Source organism: Columba livia, chromosome 2 (genome assembly GCF_036013475.1).
Source record: "Columba livia isolate bColLiv1 breed racing homer chromosome 2, bColLiv1.pat.W.v2, whole genome shotgun sequence".
Classification (NCBI taxonomy): Eukaryota; Metazoa; Chordata; class Aves; order Columbiformes; family Columbidae; genus Columba; species Columba livia.
This window is the reverse complement of record NC_088603.1, coordinates 44,628,229-44,646,656: the sequence shown is the minus strand read 5'-3', so window position 1 is coordinate 44,646,656 and position 18,428 is coordinate 44,628,229. Positions and strand designations below refer to the sequence as shown.

The 18,428-nt window shown below is 42.6% G+C and overlaps 2 protein-coding genes across 3 annotated transcripts in view; one reads left to right on the top strand and one right to left on the bottom strand.

The window, feature by feature from the left end:
* Positions 1-11,332, top strand: part of TRIM71 (tripartite motif containing 71) — a 64,657-nt gene extending 53,325 nt beyond the window's left edge. The window contains exons 3-4 of the mRNA XM_065051617.1: positions 884-1,018; positions 3,622-11,332. Of these exons, the coding sequence (XP_064907689.1) occupies positions 884-1,018; positions 3,622-5,073 (1,587 nt within the window). The 3' untranslated portion in view covers positions 5,074-11,332. The remainder of the gene's footprint in view (positions 1-883; positions 1,019-3,621) is intronic.
* Positions 11,333-15,037: 3,705 nt separating this feature from the next.
* The window catches only part of CNOT10 (CCR4-NOT transcription complex subunit 10), a 55,311-nt gene continuing 51,920 nt past the window's right edge, over positions 15,038-18,428 (bottom strand). For both annotated transcript variants that reach the window (XM_065051619.1, XM_065051618.1), the window contains 4 exons: positions 17,777-17,812; positions 17,541-17,668; positions 16,757-16,832; positions 15,038-15,332 (listed from right to left, as the gene is read on the bottom strand). In XM_065051619.1, the coding sequence (XP_064907691.1) occupies positions 15,178-15,332; positions 16,757-16,832; positions 17,541-17,668; positions 17,777-17,812 (395 nt within the window). In that variant the 3' untranslated portion in view covers positions 15,038-15,177. The remainder of the gene's footprint in view (positions 15,333-16,756; positions 16,833-17,540; positions 17,669-17,776; positions 17,813-18,428) is intronic.

Below are 18,428 nucleotides of genomic sequence, written 5' to 3'. Positions count from 1 at the left end.
TGTATGACTGACAAACGTGTTGAAAAGATTCAGGTAACTGATGCTATTGAACCTCTTAATTGGAAACTATGACCGTTCAAATTTTCCTGCTCCTTATCTGGTTTGGTTTTTTACCCTTTTTTGTAATATTTTGTGAAACTGGGGGGCAGTTCAGGAAGGATTTTTAAAGGAAATATTGTTTTTTAAATTTAAAGGTAGAAAATAGGTTTGGGTGGTCTACATGTTCCTTCCAGATGCGTTCTGTGTATTTGCAGAATGCTACTACAGAATGTTTTTTTTTTTTAAACACTAGTATTACAAGGTTATATTGGAAAGAATTTGGCCCGTACAAGGTGTGAATAACTGTATGAATGCTTTTAACTTATAATCATCTAATCTTTGTGTTTTCCTTTTAAATTGATTAACTTGGCATTCTGTTAGGGGTATTTCTGTGCAGCTCAGATGCAAAGATAAAACAGTCTGTTCGCTACAGTGTCGTTTCTTACTCAAAGCAGAACTATCACACAACAAGAGTCTGAACCATTTTGAGGGACAAGACAAACTGTATGTAGGAAAACATGAACATGACTTTCTGTGAGTCTCTTGAGTTTATAGTAGCTGCTTGCTGGAGTTGCACAAGGAATTCAGACCTGTGGTGTTGGTGCGTGGTACAATGAAGGCATAAAGTCCATGTAATAGATGTATTAAAAAAAAAGTCAGCTTGCAGGCTCCGATAAAGAGGTGAAGGCCTTGTTAAAAAACAAAACACCAAAAAAACTCCATGCATTGTCATTTTGTGCCTTCTCCTGGAGATCTGGTGACATGTAAGCAGCAGTCCTCTGATGCGTCTCTAATTGGTTTGGTTGAGCCCTAATTGTGTTGTCTGTTTCTTTTTCCTCCCCAGCTGAGTATCGAACAGGCCCAGGCTGTGGCAGAGCAGGTTGAGATGAAAGCGAAGGTGGTACAGTCTGAAGTAAAAGCGGTGACTACTAGACATAAGAAGGCCTTGGAAGAGCGGGAGTGTGAGCTGCTCTGGAAGGTATGCACCTTACATTTGTCGTTTGAACTGATGGCAAGTGCCCTTTCAAACTGAAATCATGCTTTCTCACTAATACGTGGCCAGATTCTGGTAGCCACCCAGGGAGCACTGAGCTGAAACACTGCAGTTCACTGTGAACTCATTTTGCTACAGGTAGCAGGATGCTGTATTTTGGCCCTGCTTGGTTTTGTGCTGAAGGTATCTCTGGGAAACTGGCTGGGTTTTTGTAGGGACTGCGGGGTCCCGCCAGAAGCTCAGCCCCACAGGTGGGGTGGGCGCTCCCTCTGCTGGCTCCACAGCTCTGCCTTGCATCTCTGTACCGAACAGGGAAGAGGTTGCCTTTAAACACCTTCTTTAAATAATTACTTCAAAGCCTCTTGAATATATTACTGTAGAATTGAGTGTGCAGTATATGGATTTCCTTATTTGATCCTCTTCAAAGGGAAGGAATAAAGCTGTATATTCTGTGTCTTTCTTTAGAAAGACTATTAGAAATTCTGTAAGGTTAACTTTCATTGTCCTTATACCTAAAAACTTGATTTAATCTCAATCAAGGCAGTGTCCCTCTGAATATTTTTGTTTTTACTACAAGTAGAAGAAAAGAATACTCTCCAGCAAGAGTATCTTCATGATCCCAAACTCCTGCACTCGCTTCAGCCACAATACGTCTGTGGTATTTTGAGAGAAGAAAAGGATTTAACAGCAAAGGTTTATATTCCAGAAAGGCATCTCAGGGGTTGTGACTCTTCTCTGGTTGTTTAACACAGATTAGTTCAGATTGGACCTTGGGGTCCTACTTGTAGAATTGAGCAGAAAGCCACTCTCTGCTGTTGGATTGTCTTTTAGATGAGTGGGTCAAACTGACTTCTCCTATAACCGTGTGGTTGCTGGTACTGGTATAGGGCAGCAGAAATGTGTGGTCAAGATGGGAAAAGTTGAGGACATTGGGAATGCTCCTATACTACACAGTCACACCAGATAAAGTATGGCAGGAAGCCAGGTGCTGTGTGGCTGCTGCCTGCATTAGCGAGGCAGGCAGGATGGCATGTACATGTGGTTGGTGAGGCTGCCATGAAGCAGAGCCATCCTGCTAAAATATTCTTCCCTACCTTTTTTTCACCAACACTGATTGGAACGGTAATCTTCTGGTTTAGTATCTGTTGCCAGCAAAATGATCACTCTGGTAAGAGTTTACTGTATGGACACTAATCCCCTAAAAGGGAAGTTTGTTTTGCTGTAGTTCTTTTGTGTCAGTGGCAAGATTATAAATGCACTTTATATTGTTACTGTACTTCTAATGCTGCTTTTTTTTCTGGGGAATTTGGATCAAGGGAGATAAGTTCACTTTCTACTATTAGCCTTCTGCAGGAAGCTTGTTAGCCTTCTCTTTTGAGGTATTCCTGGTATATGAAGAGTGTTAGTGAATAATTTTGGGTACCAAAGCTGAAACCAAGGATTAATTAAGATGTGGCCTAAAATTAGTAATCTCTTTTGGAAAACTATTGGAGGAAGCATCTGACAGTATTTTTTTAAACAGTCTGGCAAAACCTGCATGCCTCAACTTTAAATGAAATTGCATGTTTGTACATCTGTTATCTAGTCAGTATACAACCAAGGAGTTGTCCCTCATTAAAATATATTTGCTGCTATTGTACTGCAGCCAAGCAGGTATTCAGACATAAGGAAATGTATTTTTGCAGCAGCAAAGCAATTACATGTTTCATTAGTTTTACAAGGCAGGTGTCATTGCCAGATGGTCTAAGGTGGTTTTTCACAAGTAAAGATAAACACAGGCTTATATAAAATAGTTACAAACAAACCATTTTTGCTTGAGGTTCAGTCCCCCAAGCAGGGACTGGCAGCAACCATCTGTGTCATTTGAAGTGACATTATAAAGCATCCTGTTATAAAAGCACTAGCTCAGCATGACTGTCAGTATTTGCAAGAAAATATTAAAATAATTGGACCCTAGAAATCCCTGGAGATAGCTGTCTGGGGTTATCCAGTCACACGAAAACAGTTCTGGCAGGCAGGGGAATGACAAGAGCCCGTCTACATTAGCTGATGCTGACCCTCAGCCTCAGCTTTGTGTGATAACAACCTACTCTCTGAAATTGGTCTCAATTCTGGTTAGGGAAGGAAGCCTCAGCATCTGCTCTTTCCTGAGCGCCTGCTGTAACCTCTGTCCTCCCTGGAGTCTTAAACAAGACATACCTTCAGATGACTTGTCAAGTACCTTGCAACTGAAAAATAGAACAGCATTTGAGGAAGCAAATCATTATTAGTAAGCACATGATTCTTTCTTTCAAATGGCACTCTGCAGCCCATCTGCAGAGTAAGCCTGTGTGATTTGGGGTTGTTTTTTTTTTGGCTGGAGGGTGGAAGAGAATAATAATCCCGAATTCAGATAAGTAATTACTTTTCCTCATTTCTGCTTGCCTACATCACAGCTTTTAGAGGCTTGTTCTGCAGTTCTGTGTCAACATGCTGCAACAACTGCACAACCATTTTCTATGTAGAAGAGTGACATTAGGAAGTGTTTGTGTCATGGATTGTCTTTCCTGATATAAGTGTGCTCTTCTCTCCTCCCTGTACCCCCCAAGGTGGAAAAGATTCGTCAAGTCAAGGCTAAGTCACTCTACTTGCAAGTTGAAAAGTTACGTCAGAACCTAAACAAGCTGGACAACACCATTAGTGCTGTTCAGCAGGTCCTGGAGGAAGGTCGTACCATGGATATTCTTCTGGCTCGGGACCGCATGCTGGCTCAGGTGCAGGAGCTGAAGAGTGTCAGAGGCCTTCTCCAGCCACAGGAAGATGACAGGATCATGTTCACCCCCCCTGACCAGGCATTGTATATGGCCATTAAATCTATGGGCTTTGTCAGCAGTGGGGCTTTTGCGCCTCTGACCAAAGCCACCGGGGAAGGCCTCAAGCGTGCACTGCAGGGCAAAGTGGCCTCTTTCACAGTGATAGGCTACGACCACGACGGTGAGCCTCGCCTTTCAGGAGGTGACATGATCTCCGCAGTGGTGATGGGCCCAGATGGAAACCTTTTTGGGGCAGATGTCAGTGATCAGCAGAACGGGACCTATGTGGTCAGCTACCGTCCACAGCTAGAGGGAGAGCACCTGGTGTCCGTGATGATGTGCAACCAACACATTGAGAACAGCCCCTTCAAGGTCGTGGTGAAATCTGGGCGCAGCTACATAGGCATTGGGCTGCCGGGGCTCTCCTTTGGCAGTGAAGGAGACGGCGAGGGCAAGCTCTGCCGCCCCTGGGGCGTTAGCATAGACAAAGAAGGCTACATCATTGTTGCTGACCGCAGTAATAACCGCATCCAGGTGTTCAAACCATGCGGGACCTTCCATCACAAGTTTGGCACGCTGGGGTCCCGGCCGGGCCAGTTTGATCGTCCTGCTGGTGTGGCCTGTGACATCTCACGTAGGATCGTTGTGGCTGACAAGGACAATCATCGCATCCAGATCTTCACGTTTGAGGGGCAGTTCATTCTGAAGTTCGGGGAGAAAGGAACGAAGAACGGGCAATTCAATTACCCATGGGATGTGGCCGTCAATGCAGAGGGCAAGATCCTGGTCTCTGACACGAGGAACCATCGTGTTCAGCTCTTTGGGCCCGATGGTGTGTTTCTCAACAAGTATGGCTTTGAAGGGGCACTCTGGAAGCACTTTGATTCCCCCAGAGGTGTGACTTTCAATCACGAGGGCCACTTGGTAGTGACCGACTTCAACAACCATCGCCTTCTGGTCATCCATCCCGATTGCCAGTCCGCACGTTTTCTGGGCTCGGAAGGCACCGGGAACGGCCAGTTCCTGCGCCCGCAGGGGGTGGCGGTGGATCAAGAGGGGCGCATCATCGTGGCCGACTCCAGGAACCACCGGGTGCAGATCTTCGAGTCAAATGGTAGCTTTTTATGCAAGTTTGGCACTCAGGGAAGCGGCTTTGGTCAGATGGACCGTCCTTCAGGTATAGCCGTCACCCCTGATGGCATGATTGTGGTGGTCGACTTTGGAAACAATCGAATTCTCGTCTTCTAATCTGTGTTTGAATTAGGAAGAAACTGTCTCAGGGAAATTCTTCTAAGAGAAAATGAAAAAAAATACAACGTTAATTCAAACCTACCTCATCTTTAATTTTTTTACAGATGAATGTACTTATCTTTTCTGCAGGGAGTGAGCCTGTAAAGTTAAATTCTATCTACCTCATTGTCCTCCCTTCCCTCCCCAGTTTCTCACCCCCTCCCCATCCCCACACACTCACAGTTCAGAACGTTTTACCTCTTCCCCGATGGGGTTTCATGCACAAACAAGTGTTGCTGTGCACATTAGGTGGTTTGTGTGGTGAATTCTGTAGACTTAAGCCAAAAAAAAAAAAAAAGGCTTTATGTAACTTTTTAAATGGAGAAAATGGTAGTAGGTGTTTGTAGAGAATTTGTGTTCTTGACCATACTGCAGTTCTGTGGGTGGGGATATGGGAGGGGGGACTTTTGTGTTTTGAATTGCTGCTGCAGCAGAGAACTTTTTCCTGTTCTCCTTTTTATACCTCAGTGTGTTTGATTTACTGGTGAACACAGCGTCTTGTTCCCAGAAGACTTTGAACGTTTTGTGAAAGTGAGTGGGATTCACTCGCTGGGAAGAGCAAGTTTGCATGGGGTTTATTTTTTGGCATTTCTGTGTATTTTTTCTCAAACACAGTAATCCAACAGCACAAAGTGAAGCTGATGAAAATGCACAAAAATTCCTTTTTAAGTTTAAACCAAATTGTTCATTTTAGTGGCTTAGTGTAAAGTTTAGATTAAAAAAGCAAGGCTTCCTTAATGTATCCTGTCATTGAGTATTTCTTTTTTTACATTTTCGCTTGAAAGCTAAATAAGTTTTTTAAAAGTTACTGTTTCTTTTATCAATGCACCTAAAAACAGAAGAGGTTACAAGGAGCATTGAAACAGGGAGAATCAAACCCTTTTGACTTACTTTCTTGTGAAATGACTAGCTTTTTTTCCCCCCCCCCTCCCCATAGAGAGACTTTAAGGGAATAACATTTGGATTTTTTGGAACAGAAGTGGTACCTTTTTCCAAAAGTAAGAAATAAGCACAGCTTTGGAGATTCAGGGTGTGTTTTGGAGAAGTCAACAGTTACTTGTGTTTATAGAAGATTGCAATAACTATATCAGCGACAAAAAGATATATTTTTTTTTCATCTTCTGGCTTCCCCAAAGAGCTGGACTGAAAAATTCAGAGAGGTCTGCTGTAGTTTTTAGGCTGGCGTGGACCTGTAGCTCCATGTATCTCTTGCTACAGATCCAAGTCAAAAGTTACCAGTACCAGCATAAGGCAAACTGCATCAAAATGAAACTTTGCTGCTTTTTTCCTGGGGCAGTACCAAAGAATTCCATGTAAAATAAATGTGTATGATCCTTAGAAGCTTGGAGTCTGGGCGAAGTTAGCCCTTTCAGGGATATAAAACCAACTTTTCTGAGAAGCGGAAACTTTTTGGGGAGAACGGAGATGATTTTGAGTCCCTGAAAGTATTTGGTTTTGTTCTTCAGTTTCTTGCATTCCAGTTTAGCTGTTAATGCAGATGCGGTCTCTGCGGAGCTGTCGCTTCACCCTCTGGATGAGGCCTTTGGTGGCAAACAAGAATGGTTAAAGTAGGGAACAGAGGGCTTTTCTGTCTCTCTCTGCAATGGAAAAATCAATGTATCAGTACTCTTAGGCTTGGAAATGCTGTGGTATTTACCTTTCTTTTTGCAAGAGAAGATCTCTGAAACTTAAACAAGGTTCTTATCAAAAAGTCTGAAGAGCCTTAACCGTCCTCCAAGGAAAGGGTTCATCTCTCTGCCAGCCACCGTGCACAAAAGTGACCTGAGGCTGAAAGGCTCTTTACGAGTTTGTGAGAAATCACAAGGTGCACTTTCCTTCTTGCTGCTTTTCCCCTCCAAGGAGTCTTAACTTTCCGGGTTTTGTGGAAATCCTGATGAAGCGTGCAGACAGATTGCTGCCACTTCAGAGGATGCTTAAACTGAAGGACCAGGAAGAGACAAGACGGATTTATAAGATGGCAAAACCTCTTTTGAAAGAAGGATGAGAAAAAACACCTAAATCAAATAAGATAACTGTGTTGCCTTTCAGCCAAAGCCTTGAGGAAGCAAACTTCAAAGCAGTATGTTTCAGTTAGGCTTAATCTTAGGATAGCACGGTTTAAAAATAGTCTTTAAAGGATAATCTTTTATACAGGTGTCTGTCATTAAATTTCTGTTGCCACTCAAAATATGGGTATGAGAGAAAGCTAGTTGACCTCTGCAGCTTTCTCAAGTTCTGCTTGTGTACATGCCTCCTTTTCTGGGGGTGGCCTACAGCTGTGACGTGTCCATGTTTGTCTTGTATTCTTGTCCAAGAATTATTTGCAACTTGGGCTGTGAAAACTAGTAGCCTGCAAGATCTAGATACCAAAGAAACAAACTGGTTTAAAAAGCTTTAATGTTTAGTTGGCATTGTCCTTGCATTTACCCTATCATGTCTTAAAAAAGCCAGGTCTCTTTAATACCTTGACCGGAGTGGCTGACAGTGTTGGAGTGTGCTAGAAATGTTGTTTGTGCTTTAATGCTTGTTGGGATCCCCCCTTCTCTGGGGCTAGAAGGGGGTTGTTTTCCAGGCATTAAAAAAAAAAAATGAACCAATGTGCATTCAGGATTGTGTTGAACTGCAGAAGCCTTTTTGTCCCTCCCCAGCCTGCACCGTGTTGAAAGTGACAGACACTGAAGTTGCCCTTTGCTATTTCTTACGGAGCCATTGCACAACCCCCCTGGTCCAGCTCTGTCAGGAAGAGGAATGACTTTAACTCTTTCTAAGTTGCTCTCTATTTAATTCAGTGGGATTTGCTTACAAACCAAACCTCAAGCATTTGACCTCATGTGTTGGGGAGCTTTTTTTGTTTTAAAAACACAACTGTTTAGCTACCCAAAATAATTCCTAATCTTTGTCATAGATAGTGCTAAGCACACTTGATCTCGTTGAGAAGTGGTAGTGTAGCTTATAAAATGGAGTGTTTTATATGCAATGAAAATAAGTCGTGATAATACACAATGCCAACATCAGATGCCCCATAGGGGCTTTTAGAAGGCAATACTTAAGATTCAAACCTTGCTCTGTTTTTTTCCATGCGTGTTCTCAGGCTATGCACGTTCTCAGGTTAATGCCCCAGTATCACAACATCCATGCGTGCAGAGAGAAAAAGCAAGGCTTTGAAGCTGGATTGCAAACCAAACAAGCATTCAGAGTAATCGTCTTAACTAGTGGAAGCGGCCTGGAGAAGGGCTGAGGCCTCTTCTTCTCAGCTCCAACACTGGGGAAAAACTGATGTGGGTGACAGACCTGTCTGCTAGAACTCCCAAAGGAATTTCACTGTGCCAGGTTAAACCATTGGCTCTCAGTACACTTTTTGCCTGACAGAACACTTAATTGGCAGTCAGTGTGGCTGCTTTGGTCCAGCCTGTGAAGAGATCTTGTCCTTTCTCAGAACTAAGCAGGAACTTCAGTAGCAAACTGAAGCAGACTCAGTACTTGATAATGCAGGTCCTTCAGATAATTCGCTCCTTTTTATTTAGTACCTCTTAAATGTAACTTACTTAAGGAAGCCCATAAACCTTGGACTTGTAGGGAAAGTGAAGGAAGACAACACCCGAAAACTAATACGTATTGGGACCAGAGAGAACCAAGTTGGGAGAAAAAACAAGGCACTTGGACGTGGCGTTCCCTTGGAATTGCAGGAAAATGGGCCTGGTCTGTTACGTTACAGTTAAACCAAAATTAATTTCTGCAAAGAGCGGGCTTATAGGCTTATCTTGCCATAACTTTGATCATAAGATTTTTGTTCAGCTCTGGTTTAAAAGAAAAAGAGATTGTGCCAAAGTGGTTTTGTTTGTTTGTTTTAAAGGAGTGTAAGCCAAATGGTGCCAAAAGGTAATAGGGTATTTAAAAGTAGAGATATTTAGACAAACAGTTTGGAGCTGTATAAAAAAAAGAACACTGGTACTTGCGTTAGACAAATATTATACCTTTGGTCTTTGAGTCCTTGGGAGTTTGAAACGCAGTTTGCTGTGGTACAAAATGCACAACTAGAGATGCCACTAATCGTTTTCTTGAAGTTCTACCTCGCTTTGCAGAAGTAAATCATCTACCTCAATTTAGCATCAGACAGGTTTGAGAAATAGAGAATCTGCCTGGGGGAAGGGTTCATCCTGCCTGTTGGACAAGCATTTTAATTGAAACAGAGATCCTGTGTGTGTACGATGTGGTGACTGGTTGCTTTTGGTTTTGCTGCCTGCCCATGGAAATATTAAGCTGCCCTTACCAGAGAATCAACCAAATGTTCAGGCAAACCGGACTGAGATACCTGAAACGCTTTTGAGTTTGTTCTGTTTTCACTAAGGAGTATGGAAATGTAAGCTTTCTTCAGTATTATGACACTACTAGCTGGCATGACACACGCTTCATTTGCAGTGTTCTTATGTCCGTAAGACCTTTAGGTCTTCTCTCTACAAGAGAAAAACTTTTCTGCATGCCTACAAATACGTCCTGTTTGGAAAGACTGATGTTATGAGTGCTGTAAACACAATGTTATACCAAATGCTTGAAGGGAATAAGATCCTGATTTTATTTTATTTTATTTTATTTTTGACTTGGTGATTGTATTCGTAGCTTTCTTGACTCAATGGGATTTTTTCCACCATGACAAAGCAACCAAGTTCCTATTCCTGGAGGGCAGTTTAGGTTCAGACATTCTCAGGAGAGGCAGTTTAAAACGGCTGTGTTGGGGTTTTATGCAACTTAATAGTAACATGCAACATGCCCCTTATTTTACCTGTGGAGTAAAGTTGCAGAAGCACATTTTCAGATGACTATGTTGAAAAAGTCTCTTTTTTTCCTCCCCTGCTCATATTAGGGGGTGACAGAAGTGGGTACAGGAGACCCCTAATAATGATAGGCTGTGTTCGGTTTGGTAAATGTTATGGTGGAAAATGTACATTGATGTCTCTAAGTGATCTTACGGGTTAACAAGCCAGACTGGCATCTTTTTCCATCATTTGTTTAACCAATAATGGTTCTAAAAATGCTTTGTGTACCTGCATGGTCTTAGACCTTCTATTAATGATTGTATCAACTTACAAACTCAGGTAGATAATTTTTTAAGCTCTTTTTGTGGAGCCTTACTGACTGAATGTTAAGTGTCTGTGTAGTGATGTAGTTAAGTAACTTCCTTTTGAACTACCAGACTAGTTTAAAAAAAAGAAGTCCTTTTATAGGTTGTAGAGTACTTTTCAGAAATGTAGTGGTTTTTCCTTCAGAGGGAGAGATGTCTTTCTGGGTTTTGGTTTTAGTTTCTTTCTTGAAATGACTAAAAAGCTTTTTAACTAGTTTGTAAGGTGTGCTTAGTCAGCGGAGTTGGTGGGGGTTTCTTACTGTCTGTGACTCTGGTTTGTACTGTGCATTACCTGTCATGCGCTGCTTGGGTTCATGCACAATCCCTCGGAGCAGGGAGGGTGTTGAACACACGCCTCTCATTTTTAAGTCAAGTTAACAACTGGAAGCGTTGAACAAAACAGAGGACATCCACATGAAACCAATGGCACAAATGTGCATTATTTTCCCCCTTGTTTAACTGACTGTAGATGTATGGCCCCATCTTATAAAACTTCATTACCAGTGTAGCATTGTCTTGGTGCAGGTTTGCATGGGGATCCAGAGTGATTTTTGGCAGTCCTCGAATGCTGGGCCTCTCGAGTTCTTTGGTTTTGTAGTTTCCTCTTCTGTTGCAGTTGTTTCTCTCTTACTTTAGTGATTAATTGTGTTGCTCTCCTAATAATAATGTGTCTCAGCAGGACAGACAGTGCTCAGCTTCTAATGAGCTGGTCAGAGCTTTTCTATGTAATTGGTAATGAAACGGGCTGTGACAAGAAACTTCCATGCTCCAAAAAGGGAATCACATTTCTGCTTGGACAAAACGTGACATTTTTAGATGTCAGATGTTAAGTACTGCAGAGAAGAAAGCATGACAGGTTATGTGCAAACTTTTACATAGAATAAGTGAGCAAAATGTTAGAACCCTTGTGTTTAACGGAGGCTTCTGAATGTATCTTTGTGGTCCATAGGGAAGGCTGAAGGATGTAGCAAGGAGATGATGTATCAGCTACTGGCAGCCTTAAAACAAAGTCAGTGTCTCTCTGGACTTTAAAATGTTCCTATGCAGTTTATTTTATTTTTGTTTAATCAAATAAATGTGAGTTTTTTTCATGGCAAATCTGTGTATGTGTGTTTCTGTATTAGGCAGCCAAACCCTTCTCTTCTGTCAGGATGCAACAAGAAAAGCCTCTTGCCTGATTGGAACCTGGCTGCATCCAGGTGGTGACTGACTACTGACAACTTTAACCAAGGCACCTGCTTTGAATGCAGAGAGGAGAAATGTTGGGGTGCTATTGAGAGAAGTGTGTGGTGTGTGGTATTTTTTTGTAGTTTTGATGCAGTGTCATTCTTAATTGTCTGGTGTATTAAAAAAAAAGGCAAAACAGCCTCACTGTCATGACTGGAGGAAGTGGCTTTGGTACTGGAATACATGGAATGCCACCTGTATTCCATGCAGGTTCTGCAGTATTTTGCTAGAAAGTTCCTGGTTTAACCTTGTTAGGTCAGTTTCTAGGTTTCCGTTTCTTCACCTTTGGCACTGTGAAAGTAATGCTTTTTCTAAGAGGTAATGTAAAGCAAAGCCACCAGAACATTTCGTAGTGGATCTGTCATTTTGCAGAGCAGACTGCCAATGTAAATTGGGAAAGCAGAAAAGCAGCTCTTTTTCATTATTACTTGTGGAAAAGGTTTGAAAAGAAATGGTGAGTTGTGGGGAAGATGCTCTTCAGCAAACAGGGTTTGAGAATCAAAGCCACAGACTAAATTCCCAGTGTGGGTATAAGTGGAGGTGGATTCCAGTCTCTGGAAGTGCTGACTGCAGTAGCTCTTCAAAGCTGAGATGCTTTCTGGCTCCAGCTGTGTACAAGCGTAGGGCTCCTCAGCACCATGCTGTGCTTTATCCATCAAAATCCATCATGGCTCTCCTTCCTGCTGGAGCAGCTGGCAACACAGCAGCAGTACAGAGGTCACTTTGAGTTGTGAGGAGGGAGAAGATCCCGAGGAGAAGGGGGAAGAGGCTGCTCAGGTGAGTTTCAAGGCTACCACCTTGGCCAGCTCTGTGTGCTACTCAGTCTGTATTTCCCTGACTTCTCTCTGCTTTCTTTCTACCTGGAGACAACCAGAAGCTGGTTGAGCACAGTGAGATGGCTCTGGACACTGCTGAACAAGTGCTGCCAGCATGTGAGCAAGGAGGCTGAGATAGCAGCAGGAGTAGCTCCACTTAGGGGAAGGGAAAGTAACCTGACTGCAGGGGTGAGATTCTGGAGGGAAGAGAAGAGCAGGAGGAGAGGAACGAACCCAAATAATAAGCATTATTGACTTCACTGACTTAAGACACAACCCAGCCTGTGCTGTTCTGCTGCTTTTATCACAGGACAGCTTGCCATTTTACTTGACCTTCACTTCTTTACAGGTAGAGCCTAAAGGCAAAAGTGGTCTGTGACTCTGTGGCAATGCCGGAGAGGAAGACAACTCCTTGACTGTTCCTTTCCTGCATGTGGTTTGATATTTGTTTCCCTTCTGGTAATGGTAAAACCATGAAGCCCAACTGCTAAAAGTCACCACTGCCCACCCCTCTCTTCAAGTTGCTCTGGTCAGTGCAGCTGCCTTAGGGGAGGCTTCAGTCACTGCTGGGGCTGAGCGCTGCTGCTCCCATGCAAATGCAGCTGCGATAAGAGGTCCAGGGGCTGGGGGACAACAGCTGCATCTTCCATGGAGCCCTGGGTGCCTCTGGGTGGAGGTGGGAGCTGCTGGAGCAAAGCATTAGCATCTTTTGCATGTGAATGTCCTGCATTCCTGGAGGGGGTGGGGGGGAAGGGCAGGGAAGAAGAATCTCTATTCAGGGCCCAGGACCACACAGGGAGCATCTTTAACTTTTTTGTATTTAATCAGTCAATCTACTTTGACTTGAGGGATGTATCAGCTCCCTTCTTTCAGAAAGGTGATCTCTACCCACTCTTTCCTGTTTTGTGCCTTTTTTTCTTATTCCTAATTATTTTTAAACTGCCTGCTCCTACCTGAAGAGAGAGGGGTGCCACCTTCTCCATCAACAGAAAAGTTATTGAAAAAGTCAGTCATGGAAGAAGTCAGTCGTTACTCCAAAAGCCTTGAAAAGTAGACAAGCCAGTTAACTAGCAGAAGATGGATCAGTAGTAATTCAAGCTTTCTGCTGCACTGCTTCATGATGGATAGCTGCATGCTTGTGCTCATTCTACACCTTGCACGTTGTTTAAACAACTTACTATTGTTCTTCTGTCAGTTGTTGCTTGTTTGTTCAAGATCTTGGGGGCAAACCCAGGACTGTCCTGCTGCCTCCCCTCTCCTGCTCACATTTCTGAGAAGCAGAACTTGCAGGACCTGCATCCCTAAATGACTGCTTGGAAAAGTGACCTTCTTTCTGGTGGCTGGAGGCAAAGTACAGTGCCAGCAGCACAGGGAGATAAGGTGTTATCCCAGCTCTAGCCTCAAGATTATCTGGGCAAAGTCTCAGAACAGCTGGAATGGCATGAAAGGGCCAGGGAGTGGAAATTAGGTGAGGTGCCTGTGTTCTGTGCTGGGCTCTGATTAATGTGATAGGGTGCAGTCCCAGGGCAGAATGGCTCATCTCTTTTCCTAGGCCTACTGTAAGTGACCAGAGGGTCCTTGCCTCATGCTGCTGTCTTACAGCCTTGGAGTTTGAGCTAAAAGGCAGAACTTTTTTATAAAAGAGAGTATTCCTTTGAAGTAGAAACTGCTTTAAAAAACAAACACCCCCCCCCCCCCCCCCCCAAAAAAAAAAAAACCCACAAACTACTCATCCTTTTTCTTAAAGCACAGCACTCTTGCCCTGTATACCCCCACCATTACACCTTCCTTTAGGACAAAGGAAAACTAGGGCAAAGGAAAGAAAAAACCACCACCACCAAAAAAACCCAAACCAACCCCCCTCACTTCCTAGTGCAGCATCTCCCAAGACAACAGCTGTACCGTGGCCCCAGGAGGTTGCCGTAACTGGCTCATCCTCTATCCTCTTGACCACAAAAATGAAAAAGGGGCACAGACTGGCTTTTTGCAAAGGGCGGTATGTACTAATTATATAACAACTAAATGACAAGTGACTACAGCTTGTCAGTGGACTGCAGCACAACATCTGGGGCTGTTAAGGGTCTAAGCATCTCCTACCACAATCTCTTCAATCCTGTGACCTGCTAACTTTTAAGGAAAAGAGAAAGATTATTTGAAAGCCACAGCTAACGTTGGGGTCTTGCCCTATTAACACTAGAGATGTGCTATTTCCACTTAATCATAATAAGGAGACAACTGGAAACTTGGGAGGGGCAGGCAGAACACAAATGCCTTACACCTTTGGCTAAGACCTGTAGGAAAACAACAACAGAGACCAACAAAACAACAAAAAGAAAACCCTACAACAAAATACACAATATTCCTTTCCTTGTAACTTAAGGTCATTCACCTGCTTATTTTGCCCATCTGTACACCTGCCCCATGCTGTAGGGCAGGGGAACCTTCAACTCCCAGCTGCTGCAGGACAGGGGACAGTAGCTACATCAACATGGCACAGTTGGGCAAAAGCCTCTTTGAGAAATACAAACCCATTGCTCATAATGTGTCAAAACCCAGCAGCCATAGATCATACACAGCACAGCAGGCCTTCAGGTAAATGGGTCACTTCCAGTCACTTCCCTCCATTATATCCTCTTCAAAAATAACAGAATTACACACTTGGTTAACCACTTCTTTTTGGTAAATAAGCTGCCACTCGCATTCAAAACAGGTACCAACCTCCCTTCATAGAAGTTATTTCATAAACACATCCAAGCATACCTTTTCATTTATGTGTTTTATTAAAAATTTACAGAAACGAACACACTCCAGCAATTGGGGTATGCAGGTGTCCTAGGTTAAAAAAAATATACAAAATCCCAAGCCCTCAGAGGCAGGGCAGCAGCAGGTTGAAGCACAACCTCACTTCCTTTGCACAGCGGTGAAAGCTGGCATCTGAATGGGCTGGATCGAGTGGACTGGCTGGAAAACAGGCTTCTTCCGCACGTCCGAGAGTGTTTTCACAGAAGGGAGAAGCTGATTTCTCTTGATGATCTGCAGTGCCAGCTGTGTGTTACCTACAAGACAACTCTGGATTAAACAAATAGCTGGAGACATTGACCTTTTATCTCAGAGCTGGAAAATGCCAGAGCACCTTCTGCATTCCTGAAGGGCACCTCTTTTCTCATCCGTGTAGCAAGACTCTAGGTCTCACACAAAATCCCCACGAAATGGGACATCACAGACGGTAATGCAACTGTCAAGGGTCTATATAAAACATGTTTTAAAAAGAAGAAATCTGATTTTCAACTGTATGCATGGCCCATCAAATAAATACCAATTTAAACAAAACTTATTCTTTGCTAAAAATTAAACCTATAACATTGTGGGAGAAAACTAAGTTCTGAAAATACTATTATTTTTCCCTCTTATCAAATACTTTTATTTCACTAAAGTTTTAGTTTCCAAAGAGATGCATCTTTTTGTTGCCATTTATATAACAAAAAAAAAAGGTTTTAGCTCCTCTAGAAGGGAGTAAGAGACTTAAATCCCATTTTCTACTCCCTTCTGCTCTCTACTACTTTGCTGCCGAAAGAAAGGTTTCCAAAATTCCAACTTTTAAAGATGTTTCTAAGCAAAGCTTTGTAGAAGTCTCCATTCTCAATACAAATGCTCAAGTAAGTCCTCTGCCAGCAGCACAGGACAACTGGAGGGGAACAAGCACACCGAGCATTTCACAACACTCAGATATTAAGGCCCAAGGGGCACAGGTCTGCAACCACGGCAGCTGCACCAGTCTGCTCATGCTGCAGAACTCGAGTCCAATCTTTCCAGTTACCCATTTTGTAGAGAATTTTTTCCATGCAGACACAGTGAACCTTCAAAGGAAGGGGTTTGGAAGACAGAGTTACAGATATTGCAAAGCTGTGTTACAATACTTGCTACACAGGCCTTGACACAGCTGCTTTGGGAAACCTGGATTGCAGGTTTTTTCATTAAAAAGCCTTTCAAGCTCTCTTCATACTATAAACCTCATCAAGGGTTTTCCTAAGCCTGTCAACAACTACTGATTTCTGGGCAAAAGGTATAAGATTTCAGCCCAGAGGATGAACTTTGCGGACTTCTGGAGTGTATAAGGATGGCAATAAACAATGGAAATGAAGGTGCGGATACAGGGGTCCATAGCAGTGTAAAATGGAGATGGGGCCTAAAGGGTGTTATTCCAAATGTTGGCACAACTCTATAAAGACTAGAAATGATGAGTACCGCCTTCCTCTCCTTGTATCCCAAATCTAGGTCACGGAACTGAAGAATTTGTTCTAACATTTTGCCTATGAGGGTTAGCTGCAAACTTCAAGGAAAAAAAACCCTAAAATGTTAAAAGTACCAAATCACATTTGCAGCTTACATGTTAAATTAGGGTTTCTAATGTTGGGAAAAAAACCCCACCAAACACAAACCAAAAACACACAACAAAAAAACCAAACAAACAACTCCTTACCATTCTGTAATTCAAGATAGACAGCCAGCAAAATAGCCTCTGGAGGGATCTCTTTGGGGTGGATCAGCGAAGCAGCCTTATTGAAAAAGGAGAGACAGGAGAAAAGTGCTTAAGAGAAACATCCAGCTCAAAGAAAGTGCCACTTGACAAGATTGTTACTGCCATCTTAGCTAACAAAATAAACCCCAATTAATAAACTAAGATCAGCTTTTTCAAATTAATTTTTTCAAACTAATTATGCATGCAAGGAGAGACTGAAAGATTATCTGCCTTGCAAGATTGCTTCACACTAATTAGCAGCACCATCTGCTGTATACTTGTGTTAATAGGAGTCTGTAATTCTTGGGCCAATCTACGGTGGGCTCCTGATGAGATGGTTCCTGATGAGATGACAGGTGAAGAAAGTAACCTCCACTGCTCCAAGGATTGTTTATTAGCTTTCCATTTAGAAATATTCTTCAGTTATGAAGTCAAGGAGTTTACTGTAGATGGAGACACCTACTATACTTTACATCCACAGATGGCCTTGGACTCCTTTGGGCTTTACACTTGTGCTATAAAGTCCAAGCACAGACACCTGCCCAATCCTAAGCAGCTTCAGGAGGAAAAATAGCAAGACAACTGCCTTAAGCAGTTGAGAACTTCACAGAATTTGAACCTATTCACCTACACAACTACTAAGAAGAAATGTGGAAGACTGCTGTTTCAATTTGCAGCTCAACAATGCATTTGAGGAAGGAAGTAGATTTGTTCCTAAAACCGTCTCAAGCTTTGTTTTTCATACCTGATGAAGACACTTTCGAGCTTTGTCATATTCACTCCTCAAGCAGTAAGCACTTCCGAGGTTAAACAACATCATTGTTCGTGCCGATGTGACTGAACTAGGATAGCACTGTGGGGTCTGTTTGCCAGCTGCAATTAAAGAAACCAAAAACACATCGTTTTTTTTTTCTTGCACTTTTATTCCAAATAGGCCAAATAAGTTCCTGTACTCCAATGAACGCGGTGGCTGGTACTTACAAGATTCCATTGCTTCATTCTCTCCTTTGTCAGAACCTACAAAGAAAAAAGCCACAAAACCCATCATCAGCCATGAGCTTTTTGTACTATTTTTGTGATAAGCTTTAAAAGATAAAATTTACTTTTTTCTTCACGGTCTGACATTAAAGAGGGACAACACAGTAGTCTGCTCAAGAGCTTATGCCACTTAAGACTTCCTATCTTTAATGTTCTCCTTTTAGCTTTGCAAATGAGTACAGTGAAGTTTAAACTGAAGACATATCACTGAAATCAGAGTTAACTATACAGATGGGCTCTGAAGTGTTTTCCTGTAACAGAACACACTCACTGCCAACTGGAAGCACTGCAAGAAGATTAAGATACAGATTGACTAAATTCTCCCCACTCATCTCTTTCACTAAATGCAGTAAGTACACTTCACTGGTACTCCAAAGCTGGTTTAGAGACTAAAAAGCTGGAAGGGAAGGTATGAAGCCCAAACTTCACCATAATTGCATATTTAGCAAAAGCAGCTTTCAAAAGTTACCTTCAAACAAGCCAGAACGCTACAATACACAGTTGTATTTATGTTACAGAACTAGGCACTTCAAAGGAATGACAAACATGCATAAGACAAACCAAACACAAAGTAGGAACTAAAGCCAAGAAAAGA